General features: G+C 38.0%; 1 protein-coding gene and 1 long non-coding RNA gene across 3 annotated transcripts in view; one reads left to right on the forward strand and one right to left on the reverse strand.

Moving 5' to 3' along the window:
• The window catches only part of LOC309656462, a 1,106,578-nt gene that overhangs the window by 321,938 nt on the left and 758,280 nt on the right, over positions 1 to 26,360 (forward strand). The window lies entirely within an intron of this gene.
• Positions 1 to 26,360, reverse strand: part of ITGA8 (integrin subunit alpha 8) — a 182,947-nt gene that overhangs the window by 123,393 nt on the left and 33,194 nt on the right. For both annotated transcript variants that reach the window (XM_082452760.1, XM_082452761.1), the window contains exons 5-12: positions 24,585 to 24,646; positions 22,789 to 22,834; positions 19,139 to 19,264; positions 18,162 to 18,206; positions 15,673 to 15,716; positions 14,154 to 14,210; positions 10,584 to 10,636; positions 1,502 to 1,707 (exon numbers count right to left, since the gene is read on the reverse strand). In XM_082452760.1, coding sequence (XP_082308886.1) covers positions 1,502 to 1,707; positions 10,584 to 10,636; positions 14,154 to 14,210; positions 15,673 to 15,716; positions 18,162 to 18,206; positions 19,139 to 19,264; positions 22,789 to 22,834; positions 24,585 to 24,646 — 639 coding nt within the window. The remainder of the gene's footprint in view (positions 1 to 1,501; positions 1,708 to 10,583; positions 10,637 to 14,153; positions 14,211 to 15,672; positions 15,717 to 18,161; positions 18,207 to 19,138; positions 19,265 to 22,788; positions 22,835 to 24,584; positions 24,647 to 26,360) is intronic.

Genomic DNA, 26,360 nt, shown 5'->3' on the forward strand with positions numbered 1-26,360 from the left:
CTCTGGGAAACCGAGAGAGAACCCTATCGCCTGTCTCCCTGTTAAACATAGCACTGAATGAAAACTACCTTCCATATATTGTGTTCACCAGGATTGCTCTAAACAATACACCTAACTACTTAGGTTTACATGAAAAAGAGCACCAGTAACACAGCAACATAACAGCCCAAGCTGTGGAGGACGGTATGTGTCCTCATTTTGTCTTTCGTCCATTTGTATTTGTTCCTAAGTAAGTCTGGTAAGACTGAATGAATTGTAAACTGATTTTCACTACATAACAAGGATCGTAAATCCACTTTCATTTAACAGGTAAGGATAAACTGTCAAAAAACTCAGCTCGTTGTGGAAAATAAAGATATTGCCATACGGTAGGTGGAAAGGGGTACTTGCTTCACATCCTCTGAGTCAGTGAATTTATATCTGTCCCCTGGTTACATCGCATTTTGGCATCATTTTAAGGACACCAAGGCTCAGAGAGGCACAACTCCTTTTAGGTTGTTAGAAATGTTTCTCTTAGCTCTTAGAAGTATCATTAAGGGTTTGAGAGAAAAGACAAATAGAAGAGATGATGAAAAAGATGACTACACAGATAATTTAGCATTATTTATTTCATTTGGTGCTCAGGAATAGGGCAGTTTTTGAAAGCAACAAATCAGTTAAAGATGAACTTGTCTCTTTTTTAAAAAGTTTCCCTGGAACCATGAGCCTTTAGTATGCATTTATATCTTATGGTACTTTAAAAGTTACTAACTATACATTGCTGAGACGTGTTTTTTCAAGGAAATCATAAAAGTACGTGACTACTTGCCGAAGGTATTAATGAATACTTTGATTTGATGGGAATACTCCCTAGGCTATTTTGTTGGAGCAAACTCCTGTTACTCCCTGGAACTTCAAGAAACCCACTCTACCTTGGTTCTTAACTTAAAGGTCCTGAAAATGTATGCAAAATTTTGTGTGAGCTGGCATGTTTTTCTGAGGAGAGGGTACTTAGAAGGCATTCATAAATTCCTAACTTAAAGAACCACAAACCTAAACTAAGAATTTAACACTGCTTAACAGTGCACATTGAGAGTGCCTTTAAGCTGAAGTTGAGAGATCAATTAAAATTCAGCATAACCTGTACGTAAGCCATATGAGTTACTCAGAAGGCAATACACTTGCTAATATATCAACATGTATTTATTTGTTTTGACTCTGTACATATAGTACATTCTCTAACTCTCTTCAAGTCATAAATCTGTATGTCAATTTTAAAAATAATTGCTGTTTTGTTTAGAGCTGTCATATGACACCCTAAATCAACATGAGAAAATTTCCATGTAACATCTGTATTAGCCAAAACTAAAGTTTAAATTGCCTTGAGATTTTGGATAGTTTATTAAAGACCAATCAGAAGAACTGTACCACACACACCACCGTGAAGTCTCTTGTTTCCGTCATGCAACAGTAACATGAAATTGTGGCACATAAGTAATTTCCATGCATTGGTGTAAATTACCATTGTATCCATCTTGGTTCAGGTCTCCTAAATGTGCCAAAGCACTACCGAATCTCCCGAAAATGTCAGTGCCTGCGAGGATCTGCGGATTTCTGAAGGCCAGCACGTTCACCTGCAAATACAGGTAAACTTGCCCTACTTCTCTGGGGTTGCTCTCAAATTCACGTTCCATAAAGAGAGGTGCCCCGATCAATATGTCATCCATTCTGCAGGGAACAAAGAAAGAGGTCAACACAGACATGAGATGCTGTTGGGTAGATTTCTAATCAACTAGATTAGTGCATTTCCACTGGTATATTTCCTTTACCAAGGGATATTTTACAATTGTCATATTTCTTTCATTGCTTTGTTATGTCTACGGAATAGAATGCTGTAAGAAAATAAGAGTTGTTAAATTATCACACTGAACTTTTTAGCTATGCTAAAAATTACTACTTTAAGAAAACCACAGCTATTTCACCCTTTTCAGCTCTTTGGTGCATTTCCAGAAAATGTACTTACACAAGTAAAATGTATCAGAAAGACCTAAATAGGTTTTTCTAAACATGGATGAGAATTTGTCTACAATTTAGTTAACTATACATTTATATTATGAAGTTTTCTTGCAGTAATAAGGTTTAAAATAAAGTCTGTCCTCCTCTTTTCTTTTGTTACCTCCATTCAAATAAAACAGAGGCCAGAGAAGGTTCTCATACTGGCTAGAAAGCTAGAAAACAAAATTTTCCTCCCAAATGCGAATTTATAGTTTTTCTTTGTAGGTGAAGATATTATAGCAGAAAACCAGTAGATAATTTTTCAGGCTGAAAAAAATTTCAAGAAAGAGATAGCAATTGGATTGCTACACACTTAGGTAAAACGTTTTCTTAAAAATGTTCCAAATGGGGACATCCCTGGCGGTCCAGTGGTTAAGACTTCGCATTCCAATGCAGGGGGTGAGGGTTTGATCCTTGGTCGGGGAGCTAAGATCCCACATGCCTCATGGCCAAGAAACCAAAACATAAAACAGAAACAATATTGTAACAAATTTAATAAAGACTTTAAAAATGGTCCACATCAAAAAAACAAAAAAAATCTTAAAAAAATGTTCCAAATGCATTTACTTGCCGTGCTTTCGTGCTCTATCTAGGCCAAGAATAAGGCAGGGATTGGGGCCGCGCCAGGCCTCAGGCTTTGCCCTGGAGGAACTTGGTTGCCTCTCTTTCTCTTATTATTACTGTCAGTATGAAGAGACATTTGTTAAACACCTAATTGTGTGTGTTGCTGCCTTGTAGTTCAAAGACGTCTAAAACCACTGGTTCTCTAGTGCAGAGACTGAGTAGGGCCATCTTCTCATTCTCAACAGAAGGAACAAAGCCATACAATTGGTCCCTGAGGGACATGGGACTGACACATTACCTCACTACGTTTCTCACTGCCAACACTGTGGAGTTCTAGAAATGCAAAATTATTCGACCTATGATTGTGAAAGATTAGCACATCCATGGGATCTTTGGATTCTTGGACTATTGTGACAATGTTGATTTATTTTCGTAGAAATAGATTTCCCTAGATATTTAAGTGTAAGGCTTCTAAAATGTTCTAAACGCCAAAAACGGAGAAAGACATTTGTTCTTAATTTATAATTGTGTTCTCATAAAGCTGAGAGACAATAACTGTCTTGGATTCAATTGATTCAATGTGCCTTGTGCAATATTTTGCATTTAGTGTCAGTAATATTTTATGTCAGCAGTACCACTTAAGAGTCACAGTATATATTATTGTTTAGGCTGGTGTTTTTAAATCTTGATTTGCAACTCATTAGTGGATTGTGTAATCAATTTAATGGGTCTTGACAAGCAATTATAAAAAATGAAATAGAATACAATAGAAAATATGAGTCAATGCATTACACATACTAAGGGTGAATACTGTTCCATGAAACCTTTTGTTTCAGTTGTGTGTGTGTAGTGGGCTGCAATGTCAAATGTATTTCTGATTACGATCCCACAGGGCCAAAAACTCATTGAAAAACCACTGCGGTAGGCCATGCGTGCTATTAGGCTATTTCAAAATTTACTTGTCATATCCTTTTTTAGAATAAACCCAATTCAAGTTTAAAGTTTTAAAAATATTTATTAGTAAAGACGTTCTTTACTGAGCTTCCGAAAAAGTAGTTGTGTAACAGACTGGGTGCCATTCTAAGAATATAATATATATAAAGTATATCATATTTTATACGTATACATGTAATCTCAAGAAAGAACAATGATGAAGCAATATTTATGATAAGGTTTTCACTAAAAACCATCTTTTCTGTTTGTGTCATGTTGGTAGTTTGGATGAGATCTAAGTTATTATGTAAAGGCATTTTATAAAAGTAGGATATACACACTAAATCTCATCTTATCTGAAATGTCTAATATTTGAGCACAGTTTTCTTTACATCTCTATGTAGCATTCACACAGGTTTTATTTGCGTCCTCTTTTATGTCTAAAAAAGTATTATGTCCACTCTAATAATACAATGCAAGGTGCAGGTTCTCATTCTTTCACATGTTCTTTGAGACAAAACATTATAAATATTTCCCTGAAGAGCAAAGCATAAATAGAGTGATAAACAGAGAGGGGGGATGAGGGAACTCATCAGTGAGAATATTCATTATGAAGAATCTGAATTCAAGTTTTCTACAGCCAAATGGTGTTTAATATGTTGATTTAACATAGACACGTCTCTGTTTCTTCTTTTTTCACAATAGTCCATAGTGCATGCTAATGCCTGTGACTGATTTGCAGAATGTAGTTATTAAGAGAATGCAGGTTAGGAGGCTGTATACTAGAATTGATATCTAATCAATATAATTGTTTTATGATAGGTGAGAACAAATATAGCCTATCATTTATGTTACAGAAATCAATTTGCAATTTCTTTATGTTTTAATTTTCTAGATTTTCTACTTAATTGAATCATAATGATTTCTCTTCTATGAGAGAACCCACTTGGAGTAAATCTAGCACCAAAACACAGTTACTCAAAGCTGCTTCCTTTCAAATAAATTTTCTCTAAAATGCTCTCAAGTTAACTAACTGCTAAGAATCTCTCTAAATTTAGTTCCTTTTGGCCCTGCAGAGGCTAAAACAATCCAATGGATTAAACTGTAATTCTGTGAATTTCTCAAATAGTATGAATATTTTGTTTCAAAAAGCCATAAGAAAATAAAAAAACAGATTTGCTTGTTTAGGTTCAAGAGGAAAATACTATCTCCCTTTGCTGTTAAATTTGTCCAGAAATGCCTAACAGAGTTTACATTGAAAGATTTGGTAGTTCTGGCTATCTTAAGATAACTGAAGTTAATTTCACCAGCTTGTTTATATTTTACAAAATAAGTCACAGGCTTGACAAGATCAACCACCAACCAGCATGCACGTAACTGTTTGGTCTAAACTTTTGCAGTCCACTCGTAACACCTGGAGATTTTTTAAAATAAAAAAATATTGGGGAAATCCCCACCAGTTTATATACTTGGTCACATTACTTAACGACACTGTCTTTTTTTTTTTCCCTGATGGTGGGTTTTGGAGCATTTGTAGGGACTTTGCTTTTGTTGCACAGTGGATAGAGAGGATGACATACACTGTGAAAGAAACTTCACTAGGTAGTCTCGCGTACAATAGTACTTAGTTATCTCTCAGATGGAGAAAGGGAAGTCTGGTTCAGTTCCACAAAATGTGAGTCCTAACTTCTGAACCATGAATGATCAGCTAGACGACTGATGCTCTTAATCCTATTCTGAGTCACTGTACAACATCCACTCAGGTCCAAGACTTGAAAGATTCAGGCTATTAAAAAAAAAAAAAAAAAGGCTATTGGAAAATTAGAAATTGGGTAAAGAAAGGGAATTAAATCTCAATTCTAGTATGAAACTCTGCTGATTAATGCTCATTTATAATTCCTTAATCACTGATAAATGCTGGGAAAGCTAGAAAGGGCTTTGTGAATTTTTTAAAAATTGGAGTTATAGACTCTCTAAAATTATTTATGAGTTAAACTAATGACTTGGTCAAATGCAGCAGCCTAGTAGGGCTACTTTTAATATAATCAAACAAACTGATTTTTCTTATATGCCATGATGCTGAAAACCATTCATAACTGAATATTTTATCAGTCAGTTGTTTTTAGCATCATTAAAGACAATCTTAAAGTTCTTTGGGTGAAAATAACTGAAATTATGGTTTTATATTTTTATAAAGTGGAAGTATGAGCTTGTTTATAAAAATAATGGAAATTAATAAAATGCACACTTAATAAACAGATTCTTATCAATGAGCAAAACAGAGTAAACACTTAAACACATGTATATGCTATTCTTCTACCCCAACCCTTATTTAAGGTCATTGAAATCCATGTGTATTCTACGTGTGTATGTATATGTATATCTATATACATGTTATAGACAATATCTGTATGTTTTTACATGAATATGAGTACAGATAGGTCTATATGTGCATATATATGTGGAATCTATAAAGTGAAATTCACACAAGTAGAGAGTGGTGCTTACCAGGGGTGGAGAGACTGGGGAAATGCGGAGATATTAGTCAAAAAGTACAAAGTTGCATCTATGTAGGATGTATAAGTTCTAGAGATCCAGTGTACAGCATAGTGGCTATAGTTAATAATACTACATTGTATACTGGAAATTTGCTAAAAGAGTAGATTTTAGGCGCTTTTACTGTACAGACACCCCCCCCCCACGGTAACTATGTGATGGATGGACCACCCAGTTGGATGGATACAGATGAATCACATAGATGGAGATGTTAATTAGATTGAATGTAGTGATCATCTCACTATGTATATGTATATCAAAACATGTCCACCTTAAATATACACAGTTTTTTATTTTAAAAATATTTTACAGGTTATTATTGGATTTCTTCAGTGACAAGTATACTAATTTATCTGTTTCCCAATTTTAAAAAGTGAGAGGCGTGTCAGTCATTGTACTCACTTACTAGATTAAAAATTCTTAATTCTTACAGATTTTAAACCCTTGAAGACTGAAATTATATATATGCTTTCCTACTAGGTATTTTATAGAGCTTAGAAAAGAGTTCTCTGTATATAAGTGAACAAAAAATTTACAAGGTAAGTCAGCAAAAGTTCTGTGAACTAATCAAGACCTTCCCCTACTTAGTGTGTGCTCTTGGGCAATTCATTTAACTTTTGTGTCTCAGTTTCCTCATTGGTGAATTTTAGGTAGTTTCATTGGATTGTAGTACAGATTGTCCTGTGCTATTAGACTTATTACACATAAAGGTACTTAGAGAGAAATAAAAACACTGTCTGCTAATCATTCATGATAAAGATAAAATGTGATTGCTTAATAGCATGTTAAGTTCTACAACTGTTTCAATGGAGAATCAAGATTTCTGCATTTGAAACTGCTAACCAACTGAGGTTTATATCCAGGAAAACTTTATTTGAGATAGAGATTTGTGTTTGCTGCAAATCCCATTCTAGCCTTAGGGTCCCTGCTAGAAATCTTGTCAGAAACTGAGAATGACAAAAGCACTCTTTGTCAAAACAAGGCCACACGTGTCCTGACATGGAGCCATCACAGGAGCTTAGGAAAAGTCACTGACACATGCATGATTTACTGCCTTTTTTTTCTCATTCTGCTAAGATTTCTGAGGGATTACAGGTTTATGTCTCTACCCGGATGGCTTGTTTTGTACCTTCCCTGCGGATGAATATCCATCCCGGGAGGTGAGGACACGGGCTGTCACCGTAATTAGTGGTTTTCAGGCCCCCGTCCTGGGATCAAGTATAAACCTAGAAACACAAGAGGCCATGTTTTCCCTATTTGTGTCTATCTGAAAGCCAACAATATCAGGTGATTGTTCTAGAAAAACAGGTGCTGCAAAAATGATGGCAAGTTATATATGCATTATTGTAATCTCAGACTTTACGTGAGTTCTCTATCTTTATTTGGGATGCAATGTTCTCAATGGCTTCCAGAGCACACTCACTGATTATAGGCCCATGAATGTACGCTGCATCGAACTAATTAGAGCAGCAAACAATATACAGACTGAGAATCTATAGGCATTTTTTTCTTTAAGAATGACAATATTAAGATAATAGATGTATTTTTCAATGTAGTCTAAAGAATTCAGAATATACTGCCTAATAAAAAGAAATTATGTGCATAGCAATTTTTAAGAACATCAAGAAAGAACAAATCATCACTGGAAAATTCCTATGTTTGAAACCAATGAGGTCCTTTTTTCACAAGTTTTCTTTTTTTTTTCTTAATGTGGCAAAAAAAAAAAAATGTCCTATAAACGTTGTCACAAAACTTTTCTTTAGACTAGAATGAATGTGTTTTCAGGAAGGACATGGTACCCTGCAGGGCATATTTGTGACACTGGGGGGAAAGCTCAAAGGATTGAAAAGGGAGTGAGCTACAGAAGGAAATAAACTGGGTGATCTGTGCCCTAAAAAATGCTGCCTGGCTCCCAGGAGAGAAGCCCTCACGCGTGTTGTGTTGTTATCTGTTGAGGGAAATGCGTCTACACTTATCCCAAGGGCCACTGTTGGATTTTTTGTTTTCACTAAAGAATGGGCTTCCTATATCTGGACAGTACGCCATGTTTTTGGACCTCAAGTTCTTCCTCCACCATTTTCTTTCTAAATGACTAAAAGGCTCTGATAACAGATACAGTCCGTCCAGGTTGCTCATTTTGAATGGTGGTCCTAATTGTTAACGTCCTTTCCGAAATTCAGACGGCTGAAGATTAAAGCAACTTCATTTTCAATTATCTGCAGGATAAGATCTTATCCAGGATAAGACTGTGTTCAAAGATCTCATGCAGGATAAGATTTGCGTTCTTCAAAATAGACCCAGAGTGCAACCAGTTCTACTCTTCCTGCCACTGCTCTGGTCCAAGCCACTGTCCTGCCTCACCCGGCTTATGGCAATGGGCTCCCAGAAGGCCTCACTCCATGGAGACCCACGGAACAGAACGTGGTGGCTAAAACCAAAGTGGGTGCACACTACTCCCTTGCTTAGATTCCTCCAGGGGTTTTCAGGATGACGTGTCCCTCTTGGAAACAGACTCATTCTATCCATGGCAGTGTCCATGTGGTGCTGTGTAAAGAGGTTCACAGACCTTCTCTCCAAGCCTCTTTGATGTTCCTTGACTATGCCAGCAGCTCCCCGCTCCGCTGGGAATTTGGACACTCTTCCCCATATACTATTGTGTTTTGCTCCCTCACCTAACCTAACACCCTGGCCTTCCCTGTTTACCTGAATAAAAATTGCATCCCTCCCAATTTTTTTCTATCCCCGTTCTGTTTGTTTTTTTTTTAAGTTTCGTTAATAGACTTTCTTTTTTAGAGCAGTTTTAGGTTCAAAGCAAAATTGCACAGAAAGTACAGACAGTTCCTGTATACCCCCTGCCACAAGCAAGGCCTCCCCGACTGTGAACGTCCTACACCAGGTGGTACATTTGTCACAACTGATGAACCTACATGGACATATCATCATCACCCAAAGTCCACAGATTACATTAGGGTTCACTCTTGCTGGTGTACATTCTGTGGGTTTAGAAAGATGTATAATGACATGAATCCACCGTTGCAGTATCATACAGAGTACTTTCACTGCCCTACAAAGCCTCTGTGCTCCACCTAATTCATCCCTCTTTTCACCATTAACACCTGGCAACCACTGATCTTTTTACTGCCTCCATAGTTTTGTCTTTTCCAGAATGTCATCTAGTGGACTCATATAGTATGAAGCTTCTTCATACTGGCTTCTTTCACTTAGTAATAGCATTTAAGGTTCTTCCATGTCTTTCCATGGCTTGATAGCTCATTTCTTTTTAGCACTGAATAATATTCCATTGTCTGGATAGGCCACAGAATACTCACACATTTACCTACGACAGGACATCTTGATTGCTTCCGGCCTTCTGTTTTTATTTTCTTCCTGCATAGTGATCATCACCATCTAACATAATCTTTATTTGACTTATTTATTTTTTGTCTGTAGCTCCCACCCAAACTACAGTACAACCTTTATGAGGGTGCGGGTTTTGGTTTTGTTCTCTGCTGTATCCCAGCACCTAGAACAGTGCTAGTGTGTAGAAGATGCTCAAGAAATATATGTTGAATGAAAGAATAATAAAAAGATATTTTCCAAAAGGTACAAAAGTTACCAAATTTATCTCCAATCATATGGTACCACATAATAAATAAAGTTCATTTCTAGCTATGTAGAGGTCATAGCTAATGTCTATCCATGATGTAGCCCAGATCAGGGAACATAGTTCAGATTTTTCAGATATTTGCTTCTTACCAAAATGTGAGCTCCATGAAAGCAGAGACCTATTCTTCCTTAGTCACTGCTACATTCTGGGCACCCAAGAACAATGCCTGGCATATGGTAGGTGCTCCAACAATATTTATTGGATGGATAATCAGTTCATCTCAATTTATTGGTTTTCTTATTTAATCATTTGTCTTATCTGTCAGTTAGGTGCTTTTCATGGATCAGAGAGTTGCTTAATAACAATTTTCTTTGAAGTAATAACTTAAACACAACCACAATTTATCATGCTGTTTGATCCAAGCTCAAATGTAATTTACTGCCATAAACTGGAAAAAATAATATTATTATTTCATCTTCTGCATGGGTGTCACTAGTATGTTGGTTAAAGCACTGTCAGGAGAATAAATATTTATGTGCAAATGTTTTATGAATAGCATGTGCTAAAGGGTGAAGACAGATGAGCAAATTCCTCAATGGCTATGGAAGTCAAATGGCCAAGGACTATTTAATTCATAAAATCAAAGATAAAACTAAGTAAAATAGTCCTTTCTTAGAAGTGGCAGATGTGGTAAAGACATAAAAAAGGATGATAGAGAATTTTTTAGTAGATGTATCCTTTTGCCCTGGACTAAAAAAAAAAAGTTAAAACAAGAGAGCCTCGATCTTGTTGAGGAAGTACGGAAGGATGTATTTCATGAAGGAAAAAATATAACATCTTTAAGGACGAATATAATATCTGGTGAGTGAGGAAGTTCTTATAAACTTACCCATCATTGTTAACATCTGATACTGCAATTGTATATCCAAAGTAAGATGCCATCTGCAAAGGAAAACCATAAGATGATATATTTTGTGCTCAAAAAGTCATTTTTATAGTCATCTCTCAATTTTCCCTGAAAGATTAGCTACATTGCAGCACATTTTTGCATTTAAATTCATAGACCCTTGGACATGGACAGAGTCTTCGAGTCATTTAGTTTAACCCCTGACCTAATGCATAATGTTCCTCACAACACCCATGACATCTGCTCGGACATCCTCTGGAGATGTTCAACAATAAGCCCATTCAATTTGTAGATACAACTATTAGAATACTTTTTGCTAAAATTGGTCCTCCTGTAACATCTGGTCCTTAATGCTCCTACCTAGTTCTGCAATCTTGAATGTCACAGAATAAATCTAATTCCATTTCCATATGAAATCTCCTATGGAAATGTTTTCAGCTGGCTTGTCATCTTTCTTAGAGATACAACATGGGATACCAAAGAAAAGATGATACCCCCATGAGCACACTGACAGGAGAAGATAAGTAGGATGGACACCCTCTGCTTTGGACTCTTTATATCACTGAAGCATAAAAAGGTTTTAACTTGAGGGTAAACCACGTCTCTGTATCAATTCATATTGAGTTTAGCATCTGCTAAGGTTTCTAAGTCTTTTCTGAGTGTAACCAGTGTGCCTAATCTCTCTACATTCTAGCTCTTATATTTTTGTTTTCAACCTATGTTTTCAAGGTTTATAATCTTTTCAGATTTGGCCAGTAGCTTTAGCTTGCCAAGATTTGTCAGTTCCATATTCTGCCATCCAATGCTTTAGCCCAGCAGTCCCCAACATTTTTGGCACCAGGGACTGGTCTCGTGGAAGACAGTTTTTCCACCGACCAGGTTGGGCGGGGGGCGGGAATTGTTTTGGGATGATTCAAGTGCATTACATTTATTGTGCACTTTATTTCTATTATCATTACATTGCAATATATAATGAAATAATTATACAACTCACCATAATGCAGAATCAGTGGGAGCCCTGAGCTCGTTTTCACTTGCCACTCACTGATAGGGTTTTGCTATGAGTCTGCAAGCAATTAATATATTATGGTCTCTGCAGTCAAACCTCTCTGCTAATGATGATCTGTATTTGCAGCCACTCCCCGGAGCTAACATCACCGCCTCAGCTCCACCTCAGATCATCAGGCATTAGATTCTCATAAGGAGCATGCAAGCTAGATCCTTCGAATGCGCAGTTCACAGTAGGATTCGAGCTCCTATGAGAATCTAATGCTGGTGCTGATCTGACAGGAGGCAGAGCTCAGGCAGTAATGCGAGCGATGGGGAGCGGCTGCAAATACAGATGAAGCTTCACTCGCTCACCTGCCGCTCACCTCCTGCTGTGCGGCCCGGTTCCTAACAGGCCACAGACCAGTACCAGTCCGTGGCCCAGGGGTTGGGGACCCCTGATTTAGCCAATTTAGCTTCCTATCACCTACAAATGTAATCAGCCTACAGTCCCCTGGAAAGTGTGCTCCACAGAAGGCAGAGAGCTCCGTCTGTGTTGTTCATTCTTCTCTCTGCCCTGTCTGACCAGTGTTTAGCTCAGAGTAGGTGCCAGGTGCTAGATACTCTTTGCAGAGGAAAAAAATAGATGAGTTACCAAGTGTAACACAATTATTCAATTCTCCCACCTTTTTTGTCTATTCCAAACATACACAGTTGCTATAGACTGATTGTTTACGCCTCCCCTCCTCCAAATTCAAATACTGAAACCTAACTCCTTATATAATGGTATTAGGAGGTGGGGCCTTCAGGAGGTGATTAGGTCACGAAGGGTTGAGCCTGCATGAATGGGATTAGTGCCCTTAGAGAAGAGACTCCAGAGGGCTCTCTAGCCCTCCTTCCACCAGGTGAGGACACAGTGAGAGGACGGCTGTGAACAGGAGGCAGGCTCTCAGCAGATACCAAATCTGCCTACGCCTTGATCTTAGATTCCAGAACTGTGAGAAATAAATGTTTGTTGCTTTAGCCACCCAGTCTATGGTACTTTTATTATAGCAGTCCATGGACTAAGACATGGGTGCCAGGTGCAAAATACTCTTTGCAGAGGAAATGAACGCCTCATTTAACTGCGTCATGCAATAACTCAATTCTCCCACCTCTTTTCTCTATTCCAAACACATACGGTGAAATTCTTATTCCTGGGTGGCATTGTGTGGTCTTCACTCAGAGGAATTTCATCACTTAGGTATTAAGTTCTGAGGTTCAAGATTGCAGAACTAGGTGGTATTGAAGATGAGAAGTTACAGAAAGGCCAAATTTAACAATGTTTAAAGAGCTTTTAATGATAAAAATGTAAAATGAAAAGACAAAGGAGAAGTCTTGCCAGATTTCCATTAAACCATTAATTGTCACCACTTGGGAATCATGGTTCAAAATTTATAAATCCACCCAACTTCACTATCATCACAGCCTTATACCTCTATATTTACCACAAGAGTACCATGAGGGACATTGTTAAATGCTTTGTTGAAATTGCACAGTAATGGATAGACTAAAGCCCCAGTTTGGGGGAGGAAATGTCAAAAATGCTCTGTGTTCTTTAAAAAACTCTATTTGCTTGACAAATATATGATTCCACATTTCTGTGTGTAGCTAAGAGTTGAGCATTTCAGGATCTTAAACCTGGATTCTCCTGGGATCCCGTGGGCCAAGATGTAACTTGGCCGGAGTCAAGTGTGAGGCTTGCTAGAAGCTCCTTACCCTGGGTTGGTGGTTAGGAGAGGAAACTGGTTGCCCAGATAAATGAATTCAACTCACGATTGGCTCCCTTAGACAGGAGTATCACATTCATCCTTTAAAGAAATGTGACAGATTTCAACAGGTCAAAAACCCAGGAAACCCAGGGTAGTGAATGAAGTGTGACCTCAGGCCGTGTTAGTTCAGGAGGATGACAGCAGCCTGTTTGCAGGCAACTGACCCATTGATAATAAGACCCCAGCCAGTGACAGTGGGTAAGGGGCCATACCTAGCCCCTGGGGGGAAGGGACCAGAACCAGAGAGCTTATCTTCCATATAATGTTGGGATTGGGGAGGGTTCCAGTCACTGTGAGGACAGGAAGGCAGAGCCCAGACCCACTGACTGACCAACATGTGAAACCTACAGGAATCCTGTGTCTTCTCGGGGGGAAGGCAGGTACTCAGAACTCATCACCGCGCACACTACATAAGGACCGCAACATAACAGGATTGCTCTCGGATTTCAGCGATTAGTGGCTTTTGGGCTTTTAGGGAGCATATTCTGCCTTTACATCACTTATCATTTTCCGAAATCATCATGGGCATTTACTTGTTTGTTAATTGTCACCCCCCATCAGCCTCCCCCGTACTGCTGCGTGAGAGCTGGGATCTCGTCTGTCTGATACTTGGCTACACTCCCAGTGCTCAGAAGAGTTTCCAGCACATAGTAGGTGCTCAGTAAATATTTATTTTATGAATGAATAAATAACATATTACAATATACTATTAGTGCAGAGTGACAATCATTATTTGATTCTAAAATGTCTTCACCTGTTCACCAGTGAAATTCTGAATAAAGGTCATATCTGTAGAGTTAATGATTGAAACCTGAAATCATAGAAATTAGATAGGTTACATCATTTGGCATAGAATTGGAACACTTTTTAAAAAGTTTAACTTAAATCATTTTAAAATTTTTGTGAGGAGTCATAAATGGTTAGATCTATATGTAAAAAAATAAGTCCAAAGGAACGATCTTTAAAAAATCCAACTGAACTTTTTGCTTATGGTTAAATCTGGGATCCTCTCAGACAAAATGCATGCTTACTAATCTGATGTAGAGAAATCTGAATTCAGGAACGCTGAGAGCACCTAATCTGATAGTCAGTTAATTGATCTAATCAAAAATTTAATCTAAATTTCATTTCTGTGCGTATGCTGTTATGAGAAATTTATGATTATGGTTCTCTGCAAAAAAATGAAATTTTAAAGTAGTATCCGTGTAGCAAAAATATTCCTTTTAAATTCTATCCAGACAACCTAAAATCTATAGATATTATAAGTTTACCAGACTTAAACATTATTTAAAATATAAGTTTTTCTTTTCATAAGGTCGATTTATTTTCCTTTCCTATTTTTATGGTAACTAGTTGTAATGGGTTTGAATAGTATCCCTCCAAAACTCATGTCTATCCAGAACTTCGGAAGGTGAGCTTATTTGGAAATAGGGTCTCTGTAGGTGAAATAAGTAAAGTTAAGGATCTTGAAATGAAATCATCCTGGATTTAGGGTGGGCCCTATGTCCAATGACTGGTGTCCTTATAAGAGGAGGAGAGGACACACATAGACACAGATGGAAGAAGGCCATATGGAGACCGGGGCAGAGATTCAGGTGAAGCTCCCACATGCCAAGGAAAGGCAGGGCCACCTGAAGTTGGAAGAGGCAGGAAGAATCCACCCCTACATGCATGGGAGGGATGTGACCGTGCCGATCACACCTTGATTTCAGCCTTCCGGCCTCTTGAATTGCGACAGAATAAATTTATGTTGTTACAAGCCACCCAGTTTGGGGTCATTTGTTATGACAGCCCTTGCAAACGAATACACTAGTGAAATAACAATTGACCTTATTATGTCCACCATATGGGACATATTAAAATGCTGATCACATCAACAATGGGATCCTCTGCAACTATTCCCAGATTATGCACACGCACAGGGCTAGGCTAACTTCATGGGCACGTGACCCGTGCAGTCAGTCACAAAGGGTCCCACATGCAGACGAGCCCTACCCAACCTCTGGATAGCCCAGCTGTCACCGTCCTGAAATTCTTAACAATTTTGAACAAGGGGCCAGGCGTTTTCACTTTACGCTGGGTCCCACAGACTACGGAGTTGATCCTGCACCCAGATCAGAAAAGAATCTAGCCTCCCTTTTCGTAAGCAAACAAGCGTGGATCAGTACCGCTCACTATTAAAGGGCATTTTAAAAGATTTGAAAACTGTATGCAGCAAAAGGTTTCTTTGCGTATGTAGAGAATGTAGCGTGTAACGCCTTCTTAGTACTCACGCATCCAAAATTCTGTGCTCCTCTGGGAACCCCAGCAACCAATTCTGTGATGGAAATAGTCATTTACAAGGTGAGTGGCATAGTACACTGTAAAGCTATACAACAAATCAGCTAAAGAGGGTGCCTCTTAAATGAGTAGCTATCATGGATCCCTTAGAGAGATGGAGGTTTGAAGCCACAGTTTCGCACTGGCTTTTGCTTCTGCTACAGACGAAAGAAAACAGAAGACCCAAAGTCGTACTTTTAGATTTACCTGTCCCCATCACATTCTCCCTGTGTTTCTGCCTGCAGAACATAAGCCTGGCTTCTCAGATCTGTGTGTGATTTGTCAGTTAAACCTCGTACTCTGATTTCTCCAGTTTTCACTGTCTTTCGTACTAGTCTTTTGTACTAGTGTACAAAGTAACAGCTCCTGTCCCACTAATGTGTTCAAACAATTTCAGTTACCTAAGGAAAAGCCAAATACCATAAATGATTGAGTCTGGCCCCCTGGAACAGAATTATAGGACAACCTGGCAGCCAAGGGTACGCGAGGAAGGGACGCTTCAATAATAGAGGTAGAAAAAGCAACTCTGGTGAAAAGTGGGGAGCATATTCCAATGCACAATGATATGGCTGTAGATTCAGGAAATAGTGGTTTCAGTTCTTGGGTCTGCCATAAACCCGGGATCAATCACTGAAACTGATTTTTTCCAGTCACCTACAATAGATGGGAGTTGGAACTGCCTGATTATCAAAGATCTTTCCAGCTCTCATTTCTATAAATTTAAACTATCCTTTGATTCATTGGGGTCAACATTTTAGTTTAATTTAAAGAAAGGGGGCCTGGAAAAGGGTCCTCTTCCGTTCACATTTCCCTTCCCCCAAACCTGGTCCTAAAGGTATAGCACAAATTCTAGCATTAATTCTATCTGATGTAATAAACTCTAGCAGAGTTGGGCGCTCATGCTGTTGGAGCGTTAATAATCAGATAAGATCCATTTGGGCTTAGATGTTGGACTTCTCAGTAGTAAGTTTACTCATTCAATCAACATATAGATGTTAATTGCAAACATAGGATACAGCATGGAGCAAAGACAAAATTCCCTGCTCTCATGGAGCTTATACTCGAGCTGGAAGGGGCAGTCAATTTGAAAAGTAGAGTCAAATGTCATGTTAGAGGGGGATGAGTATAGCGCAGAAAAACTAAGCAGTAAAATGGTACTGGGAGTGCTGGAATTGGGAGGCGGAAGGAATTATGACTTATTGGGGTGGTCAGGGAAGGTCTCAGCAAGAAGATGACATGTTACCAAAGACTGAAGAAAGTGAAGGAGTAAATATTATGGAGATGTGGGAGAAGTATGTTCTAGTCAGAAGGAATAGCATGTGCAAAGGTCCTGAGGTAGAAGTGTGTCTGGAGTATTCAAAGAACAGCAGGGAGGGCAGGGTGGCTGGAGTGGATGGAAGGAGTCAGGCGTAAAGGACTAGGAGCTGAGGTCAGAGTAAATAGGGGCCTCATGAACAGAGTCTTTTAGGTCATTGTGAAGACTTGGATTTTAGACAGAATGAGTTGGGCAATCATTGGGAGCAAAGAAGTTACACCACGTGACTTCTGTTCCTCGAGGACCATGTTGGCTGCTGGATCTAGGGAAGACCATAGGAGGGCCAAGATGAAAGCAAAGAGGATCAGTTAGGAGGCTATTGCCACAGTGCTGACGGGGGCTTGGATCAGAGTGGAGGCTGTGGAGGAGGTGAGAAGTAGGCAGATTCTGGCTGTCTTTTGAGTTTAGTTAGCAGGATTTGCTCATGGATTAGATATGGCTGGGGTGTGAGAGAAAGAGCACAGTCCAAGGCTGACTTGCAAGGTTTTTTGCTTGAGCAGCTCGGAGGATGGCGTTGCCATTTACTGAGATGGAGCTGATGGAGGGTAGAGCATGTTTAAGTGGAAAGATCAGGATTTCAGGTATAAGCTTATTAAGTTTGGAAGAGCCATTCAAATAGAGATGTTGAGTTGATTCTAGACCTTACACCTCATTCCAGCTTCATAGACACAGGTATGGATGTTTACTAGGGGCACCTAAAAACAGACCACAGTCAGATATAACGGAGCTGACTGATTTCGGAATCAGGCTTGCCAAACAGGAAAGACTAAGGGGATTATACCAAGTGAGATACCTGGCAATCACGGCTTCTCATTTCCCACAAACGTTCAGAATTTGGTTTAAAAAAAAAAAAAAAAGAAATAGCCATCACACTAGTAACTTTGGAGCCTGCAGCCTCATATGGCTATAACATAAAGGAGTTATTAAATGTAGTGCTGATTAAAAGTTTCAGAATTGTTTAAAAATCACAGTCCTAAAAGAGCTTTTTAGGTCACTGTACTTTCCCCCGTGTTTTATATTGGGCTGGCCAAAAAGTTCGTTCAAGTTTTCTGTAACATCGCATGGAAAAACCTGAACGAACATTTTGGCCAATCCAATAGAGGGCTTCATTTCAACAATGTTTCTCACCTTGCTGAGAGTCCCCAGTAAATTCCCCAGCAGCAACTGAATATCCTGTTTTAAAGCAAGAAACAAGCACATCACACGTTTGAAGGCTTTACAAATGATCTATATCTAGAAATATGAAGGCACTACCATAGTACTACTTTGTGCAGAAATTCCGACAAATCCTATTACATAAAAGTTTAGGGTTCTATAAAGAGAAAAATTAATCAAACCAGGATTTATACTAAATCTTGGAAGCATAATAGATCTGCTACTTCTGAGCCTGGCAACACCTTTGGATTCTGAGGTCCCTTTTAGAAGTAGGAATGCTTCATTGCCCACCTTGACGTGTGAATGGTGGTTGCTGCATTTTAAGAGTTGCTGACTCGTCATAATCAGACATAATTACACTGAAAGGTATCTCTTGTGGTCAGGTTTTGCAATTTCTGATCACCAACAAGGCCTACTTCCTAATACCTTTAATGATGATTTCCCACAAACTTCACTTGGCTGTAAAGTGAGATGAGGTGATAAAAGATAACTACAATTTTTAAAAGTTCATCAAGGAATCAAAATGCCAATACGATACCAAAGGTGGCAAACAATACTGATGAAATGGCATTGTGTGGTTTGCACATAATAAATTTTGAGAACATTCTAGCAACTGGAAAGTCTCTTGCTCTTTCTAGAAACTGGAAAGGGTCATCATCATGTTGCCCGGGTAGTACTGGGCATCCTCACTAATACATAGTATCTACGACTGGCAAAATATTTTATTTGCAAGAGATTGTCACGGAGCCTATAAAACAGCTATCAAACTATGGAGACTACATATAATGGCTGAATCAAAAGAAAAGAAAGTTAAGAGTCCACTCGAAGCTAGTAAGAGAAGAAAATTTGCAAAAGGTGCCAAATATTATAAGTGAGGAATAAAATTTGCTTCCACATTTAACATGCTTGTCTTTTGAGAAACCGCAAATGTCTTGAGCAATGCATCTCACCAAGGTAACTGTCATCGTAGGAAGCAGGAGCCACTTCTGTCTGCTTTTCTCCAGCCAATTTTCTCAGGATATCCTTGAATGAGTAGTTTGCAATGATATCTGCAATACTGGCAGTGATCACCTGACCTGTGTTCAAACAAATGAATAGATTAACTGAATGAACGTGAGAGGCAGGCCCTCTCCGCACAGACACAGGGCGTCTGAACAACACACACGCCCTTGAAAATGGTCATGAGATTGCTTGCATTTTCGACAGTGAATTTTCCTGCCTGGCACTAGAACTGCAGGCTAAATTTGCTGACAGCTGGTTAGAGCTTTCCATTCTGATAGAAGAACCAAAGATGAACTATGTAATTGTTTTCATATAACATTTATTTTTTTCTGTTGTTTAAATTAAGGTATAGTTGGTTTATAATATTATGTTAGTTTCAGGCACACAGCATAGTGATTCAGTATTTTTATAGATTATACTCCATAACAGGTTATTACAAGATAATGGGTATAATTCCCTGTGCTGTACAGTATATCCTTGTTACTTATCTATTTGATATAGAGTATTTCATATCTGTTAATCCAATACCCTTTAATTTATCTGTAGTCCTCCTGCCTTTACCTTGCTTACTTCCTCCACCTCCAAATGATAAACATTTCTAAGGGTGAGGGCACCTGTAGGCAAAATTTATGTGATTAATTAAAAAAAACTTCACTCAACTATTCATCTGTAATTTAAATATTCTAGAATATTCTAGCTAGCAGAAACATCATCTAGATTTGAGATCATCTAGCCCCAAATATATCTTCTTACAGGTGGGGAAACTGTGGCCTAAAGAGCTTGAGTGCATTCCCTAAGGTTACATGCTTTTGCTATTAGGATATTCAGCATTACAACCAGGGTCTTCTTTGGCATTCTAATAAGACTTTTTGTTGTCTCTCAAAGTACAAATGTATTAAATCGAAATCACTTACTTAGTTCATAGGTTGTAAAACATATCAGCTAAGCTAAAGGAATGAATTATGTAATCTCTGAGTCATTCACATCTTATGCTAAAATATATACATAAAGCATAAAATTATGACAATGGAAAGCATCGAGGCCCAGCAAGATCCAGAATTTTAGCAAAAAGGGAATCCGTTGCCACCAACATTGGCATGATAAGAACACTGGCTAATCTCCCCCAAATATAGTCACTATCAGAAGTCTTGAAATACGATTGTATTGGGATAGAGATGAATCCAAAAGATGGCCAGCAATGTTCCACTACAACTTTTATGCATTCCTATATTTATTATGGAAATCTAAGGAAAAAGTGTGATCTCATGCTCTTTGGGAGAAAAACTGGAGGAATGCTTTCAAGAGACTAAAATTTAATATTAATTTTAAAGCCAAACTGTTCCTTGGGAATTCACACATTTCCACAGTCTTTCTGTCCGAAGTTCCAAAAGAATAAAACTGTTAAATCAGGCTGTAAATATCTCCAAGTGACCTTGCCTGAAATGACTGTTCTTATATTAAGACAATCATATTTACACATGAGTTTCTGAAAAACGTCTGTAGAATTTGCCAGTTTTCTCTGGGTTAAAGCTAAATATCCCCTTCCCTGCTCCCACAGACACATTGCCTTTGCTTATTTCCTTTAGTTGCTTCTATAAATATTATAATCTTAGGACTGACTGAGTAAAATTTTAAATTATCTATCTCAGACAAATGCTCTCTATCCCCTTGACATGGCTAATTGTCAGCATATCATCTATATCAGACATTTTTTTTCAGCATAAGGAAAGAATTATGTGAAATTAATCAAGTGCATTAGAACAAAATCTTTTGAAACACATCATTTTTATTTTATACCTATCCTCTGCATAAGATATATTGTTTTCCAGTTTGCAAAATAATGTTTAAAGACTGAAAGGTTAATTATTTGATGTTCATAGTTGTATATGTATGAATTAAGCTTAACAGTAATTTCATGTAAAATTTTATCATAAATCCATCTCGTCTGTATCTTTCCCGTTGGCCTTTTAAACATGAACAGGTCTCCTGCATTAAAAAAAACAAAACCCAAAAAACTTCACTCAACTATTCATCTCTCTCATATTCTACTCTATCCTTATTCTAAACTTTACAGCCAAAATTAAGTCTATATTCTCTGTAATCTCTCTTTAGGCATCCCATTCACATCCATGGCTTTGGTTATCACCACTATGCTAGTTTTTATTTTAGCCTAGATATCTTCTCTGAGTTTAAGCCCATACATCTAAATACTTATGTGAAAAGTCTTGGACATCTCAAACATGTTCATACTCAACATAACCAAAAGTAAACTCGTCATCTTCCTTCCCCAATCCACTCCAAACCCGTTCTCTTCCGGCTTTCTCCATTTCAGGGACTGGGACCCACCTAAAACCATTCAGTTACAAAAGTCAGAAACATATCCTTGGCATCCTCCCTCTTCACCCACATACATCCAAACCATCATCCAAGCTGTTTATTCTGCCTCCAAAGTATCTCTCAAATTCCGCCCCTTTCTCAGTGTGTACTATGACCACTCTAAGAAGTAAACATCTCCATCTGAACCTTACAGCTGGTTTACCTTATAGACATAACTAGCTGATAACCTTATAACTCGTTTGCTGATACTGCACTTTGGCCAACTCCCGATCCATTTTCCACGTTGCAGCCAGCGTGATCTTTGCGTAACACACATCCGATCATAGCATCCCATGCTTCAAATTCTCCAGTGGTTTCCCATTATTCTCAGAACAAACAACACATTCTTATTCTACCTCAGGCAATCCATTTAAACTCCAGCCATCCACCTGGGATTTCCCATTGTTTTGGAGATAAAGACAAAACTACTTACCTGGGGCTGCAAGCCCTGCAGGGAGGGTGGGACCCCTCCATCCCACTCAGCAGCTCTTAACTCTAGTCCCCTGATCTCCCTCCATTCTCAGCTCGCCGGGCTCCTTTATGCCCCAGAACATTTTCACACAACCCTTCCTCTCTTCGCCTGGTTACCTCCTACTTGGGGTTCAGAGCCTCAGTTCAGGGTTGCTGCTTCCAAATTCGTTGACCTTAAGGTTGATGCCGGCTTATGTAACACCTTTTTAAGAATTAGAGGAAGTCATCCCCCCTGGGCAGACGCCATCCTGCACCTGGGTTCAGGGCTCCCTAAGCAGAGCACAGGTCGTATTTCATCTCGTCAGCCAGTGTTCACAGGACAAAACATACCTGCATGGGGCCACCCTGGAGAAGCCTCCTGTGCTCTCATGGCCCCGTCTTGACATACCTTCCTAGTGAGTATCATGCCTGGAGTTTCTTAAGTACTCGTGTGAGTATTCGATTAACGCCTGCATCTTTCCCCAGATGCTAACCTCTGCGGTTTACTCATTATTGTACCCTCAGCATCTAGCACAAAGCCTGGCATGGTCTCAATAAGCATTTGATGAATGAAGGAATTAAGTTGCAACAGTATTTTAAAATATCATTTATATCACAGAGTACAAACTGAAATGATGCTTCCTTCATTGGAGAAACTACCAATATGGAGAGAAAATTAACATAATAAAAAGTCAACACTTGATGTTACTTCTGTTTCATCTCCCTGTTGGAAACAACCCGTGGGCATTTCTTCTCTGCCAGCAGGACCTACCTTGCCAATAAAAACTGCCAGGGCCTCCAACTATAAGGTCTCCATTCTACAAAACAGAAACGGCAACAACAATTGGAAAAGAAAAACAGTTTCTTTTTTTTAAGGGTGAGAAATCACTGTTCATAAGCATTGCTCTAACAATTATACGTAAAAAGTAATTTTTAAAAGAGGCCCTTACATCTGAGTCATGCAGGTCATTTTCTTTCCTTTTATTGCTTTCAATTATTTAGTGTGTTATCATATCAAATAATTTGAATTAGATTCAATTAGGTTAAGTAAAATTCTCTCCCCTGAGAATATATAAATTCAGTTTTTTGGCACTGCCTCAGGTAAGCAAAATATCTACATCTTTCATGCTGTGCAATTTAGTAGACATGGTCTTTTGAGCCTTAGCAATAAAAAGAAAATTTGGTTTCTGTTTATTTCAAGGCCACAGTAATGCCTGTTTTTTCTTTCTATACATCTGCAAACCCACCCCTTCCCAGGAGAGGGAGTGACAACTCCAGACTAGAAAATAAAAACTTTCCTTTCTACTTACAGCCCCACCTTCCTTATCCTGCATCCTCAACTTTTAGTGGGGGTGATGGGTGGGAGAAAAAGAGTAAAATTTCAGACACTGATGAAATTTACAGTATTTGCAAAACCATGGAAGCTTTGCCGCCCACATTCTTATTAAATATCTGTTTTTAATTTGTGAAAGGATACGTGAAATTAACTAACACTAATGTGAAATCTTATCAGTCAATTACACCTAAGAGATAAAAACATAGATTCTTGTGATCATTTTAGAAGCATATTTCTTTACTGAGTTTTTGAGATTTTCATTTAAAAATGAAGCAAGACTGTTGCTTTTCAGCCTGTGTATTTCTTTTTTTTTTTTTTCTCATATAACCATTTTTAATACATAACAAGCAAAGGAAGCAAGCAGAGGAGATTATCAAAGGGCATTAAACACTTCTCTAAATGCATTAAAGAATGTTTATATCATCCATTCCCTGGCATAACACTCTTGTCAAAGTAGCTTGTACATAGCAATCTTTTAAACATTTTCCTACATAGGTTTTTAAACAATTCTCTAAATGCATTACAGAATGTCTTTCAAATCCAGTTCCTTAAACAACTCTCTTCTCTGTGTAGCAAGCAGGTTTCACTGTTTTAACCATTATTCCATGTGTTTTTATTTTTTATTTTTTTATTTTTTATTTTATTTTATTTTTTTAACATCTTTATTGGAGTATAATTGCTTTACAATGGTATGTTAGTTTCTGCTTTATAACAAAGTGAATCAGTTATACATATACATATGTCCCCATATCTCTCCCCTCTTGCATCTCCCTCCCTCCCACCCTCCCTATCCCACCCCTCTAGGTGGTCACACAGCACCGAGCTGATCTCCCTGTGCTATGCGGCTGCTTCCCACTAGCTAGCTATTTTACGTTTGGTAGTGTATATATGTCCATGCCACTCTCTCACTTCGTCCCAGCTTACCCTTCCCCCTCCCCGTATCCTCAAGTCCATTCTCTAGTAGGTATGCATCTTTATTCCCGTCTTGCCCCTAGGTTCTTCATGATTTCTTTACTATTTAATAAATTGCCATATGTATAGATTACTTTATTAAAAATAAAGAACAAACAAAAAAATTTAAAGAAGTTGCCAAAACAGGCCAGGTATATACCTAAAGGTTCTTTTGTTGATGGTGGTTATTGGGGGGTGGAAGTGGGAATGAGAGGTAGGGGGTAAAAAAAAATCAAACAGATAAAATAAATTTTAGAAGCTATAAGATCAAAAGAATTTACCTTATAAAAGTCCAGACTGAATCCTGCTTGGCAGTAACCCTGACCTTCAGGATCCGCGTTGCCTGGAATGATCAAAAGGTACAAATGTTATAACGTCATTGTCCCCAAGATATATTTTAATCACCAGTTCAGGATACACTTGTTTTATCTATAGACTTCTAAATTTAAAATGATCAATGTGTGTTCTATATTTATTTTTAAAATTTATTCCAAGTAATTTCTTAAATACATTGCAATCTGTTTTCTTGTCCCAAATGGCACTGTGATTCTACAGTAAGAGCAATAGGAATAATGTTCCTTGGAGTTATGATACTGGGTTTTATAACTCATGTTTATTTGAAGAAATAAAACCTCCATCTCCCAACTATGTTCCAAGTTCCCCGAGTGCCAACAATGTGTTTCTGTGGTGCCCATGTGTTCTGAGTAAAGCAATGCCTTGAGAAAGAGAGAGCTAGATTTAGTCACCTGGGTGGACACTTTCTGCTGGGGTCACCGATAAGAGTTTCGATTTCCTGATCTCTCACAGGAAGTTAACTTCAAATTCTTCTATTATCATTATGTAAATTTGGACATTGCATTTCTGATCACATTGCATCTCACAGGGACTGTAGTGTTCACAAAAGAGAAAACTCTCTAGCAATGGCTTATTTTATACTCTCTGCAATGTAATTCACTAGCTGAATGTCCAATAGGACTTTTTTATAATACAGTTTTTTAAACCATAGGCAGGTCAACCTGTGGATTCCCAGGATATTAGGATCCTGGGACATTAGGATGAGGAATGTACTACTTGTCACTTGTACTTTAAAAGAGTATCACTTCTAAAGTGCTTCAATTAAAACCAAAATATAGTTCAGTAGAGGGAATCTCAGTCATTATACAGTTAGATGCAAACATGCAGATAATTACTCCTTTCTTATCAAGGATATTCCTGAATGGAAACTAAAATAAGAGGGCAGGAAAGGAAATGCACATCATCCCAGGAAAAATGTATAGGCTGGACATGTGCCTGTTCCAGAAGCTTTTTGAAATGGATCAGGCCTTTCCAGCTTTGCCTAGAATGCCTTCTGTTTTTTCTTTTCTTTGGTTAGTACTTAGCTAATTTTAGCACTGTCATCAGTCATTCTTTCCAGATGTTCCCTTTATATTTTAAAATACTTTTCTACTTCATGTACTGTATTTTTTTGATGATCTGTTTTTAATTCAAATGTCAATTGATGCTTTGTGTGTGTTTTTTTTAAGCTAAGTATTTTTTACAGCTTTACTGAGGTATACTTAATATACCAAAAAAATGCACATCTTACTGTGTACGTTTTGATGAGTTTAGACATGTGCCTGATACAATGATACCACCACCACGATCATGGGAATAAACATATTATCACCTCCAAAAGATTTCTTGTGTTCCCCACCCTCAATCAAATTTGCTTTTTTGTTTGTTTTTTTTGTGGTGAAAACACTTAACATGAGATCTACCCTCTTAACAAATGTTTAGTGCACAGTACCTTACAATATATTTTATTTTATAACTATATGTTGTGGTTTATAATTATGAATGCTACAAAGTTCCTTAAAGTCTCAAATGTCCAGGTACCATTCTTCTAGAAGTTCATGCCTGTAAATAGTTGTATGCACCCAGAAATATATATGAACACAAGATACATGATTATGTGAACACAGATGTGTTGACTGTATTTAAGAAATGTATTTTTAATGCATAAATCTTTTTTATAAATCGTTTTTGAAAATCAACTCTGACTTTTTCAATATTGTAAA

This window comes from Balaenoptera physalus, assembly GCF_965194825.1.
Source record: "Balaenoptera physalus genome assembly, chromosome: 2".
In the NCBI taxonomy this organism is placed as follows: Eukaryota; Metazoa; Chordata; class Mammalia; order Artiodactyla; family Balaenopteridae; genus Balaenoptera; species Balaenoptera physalus.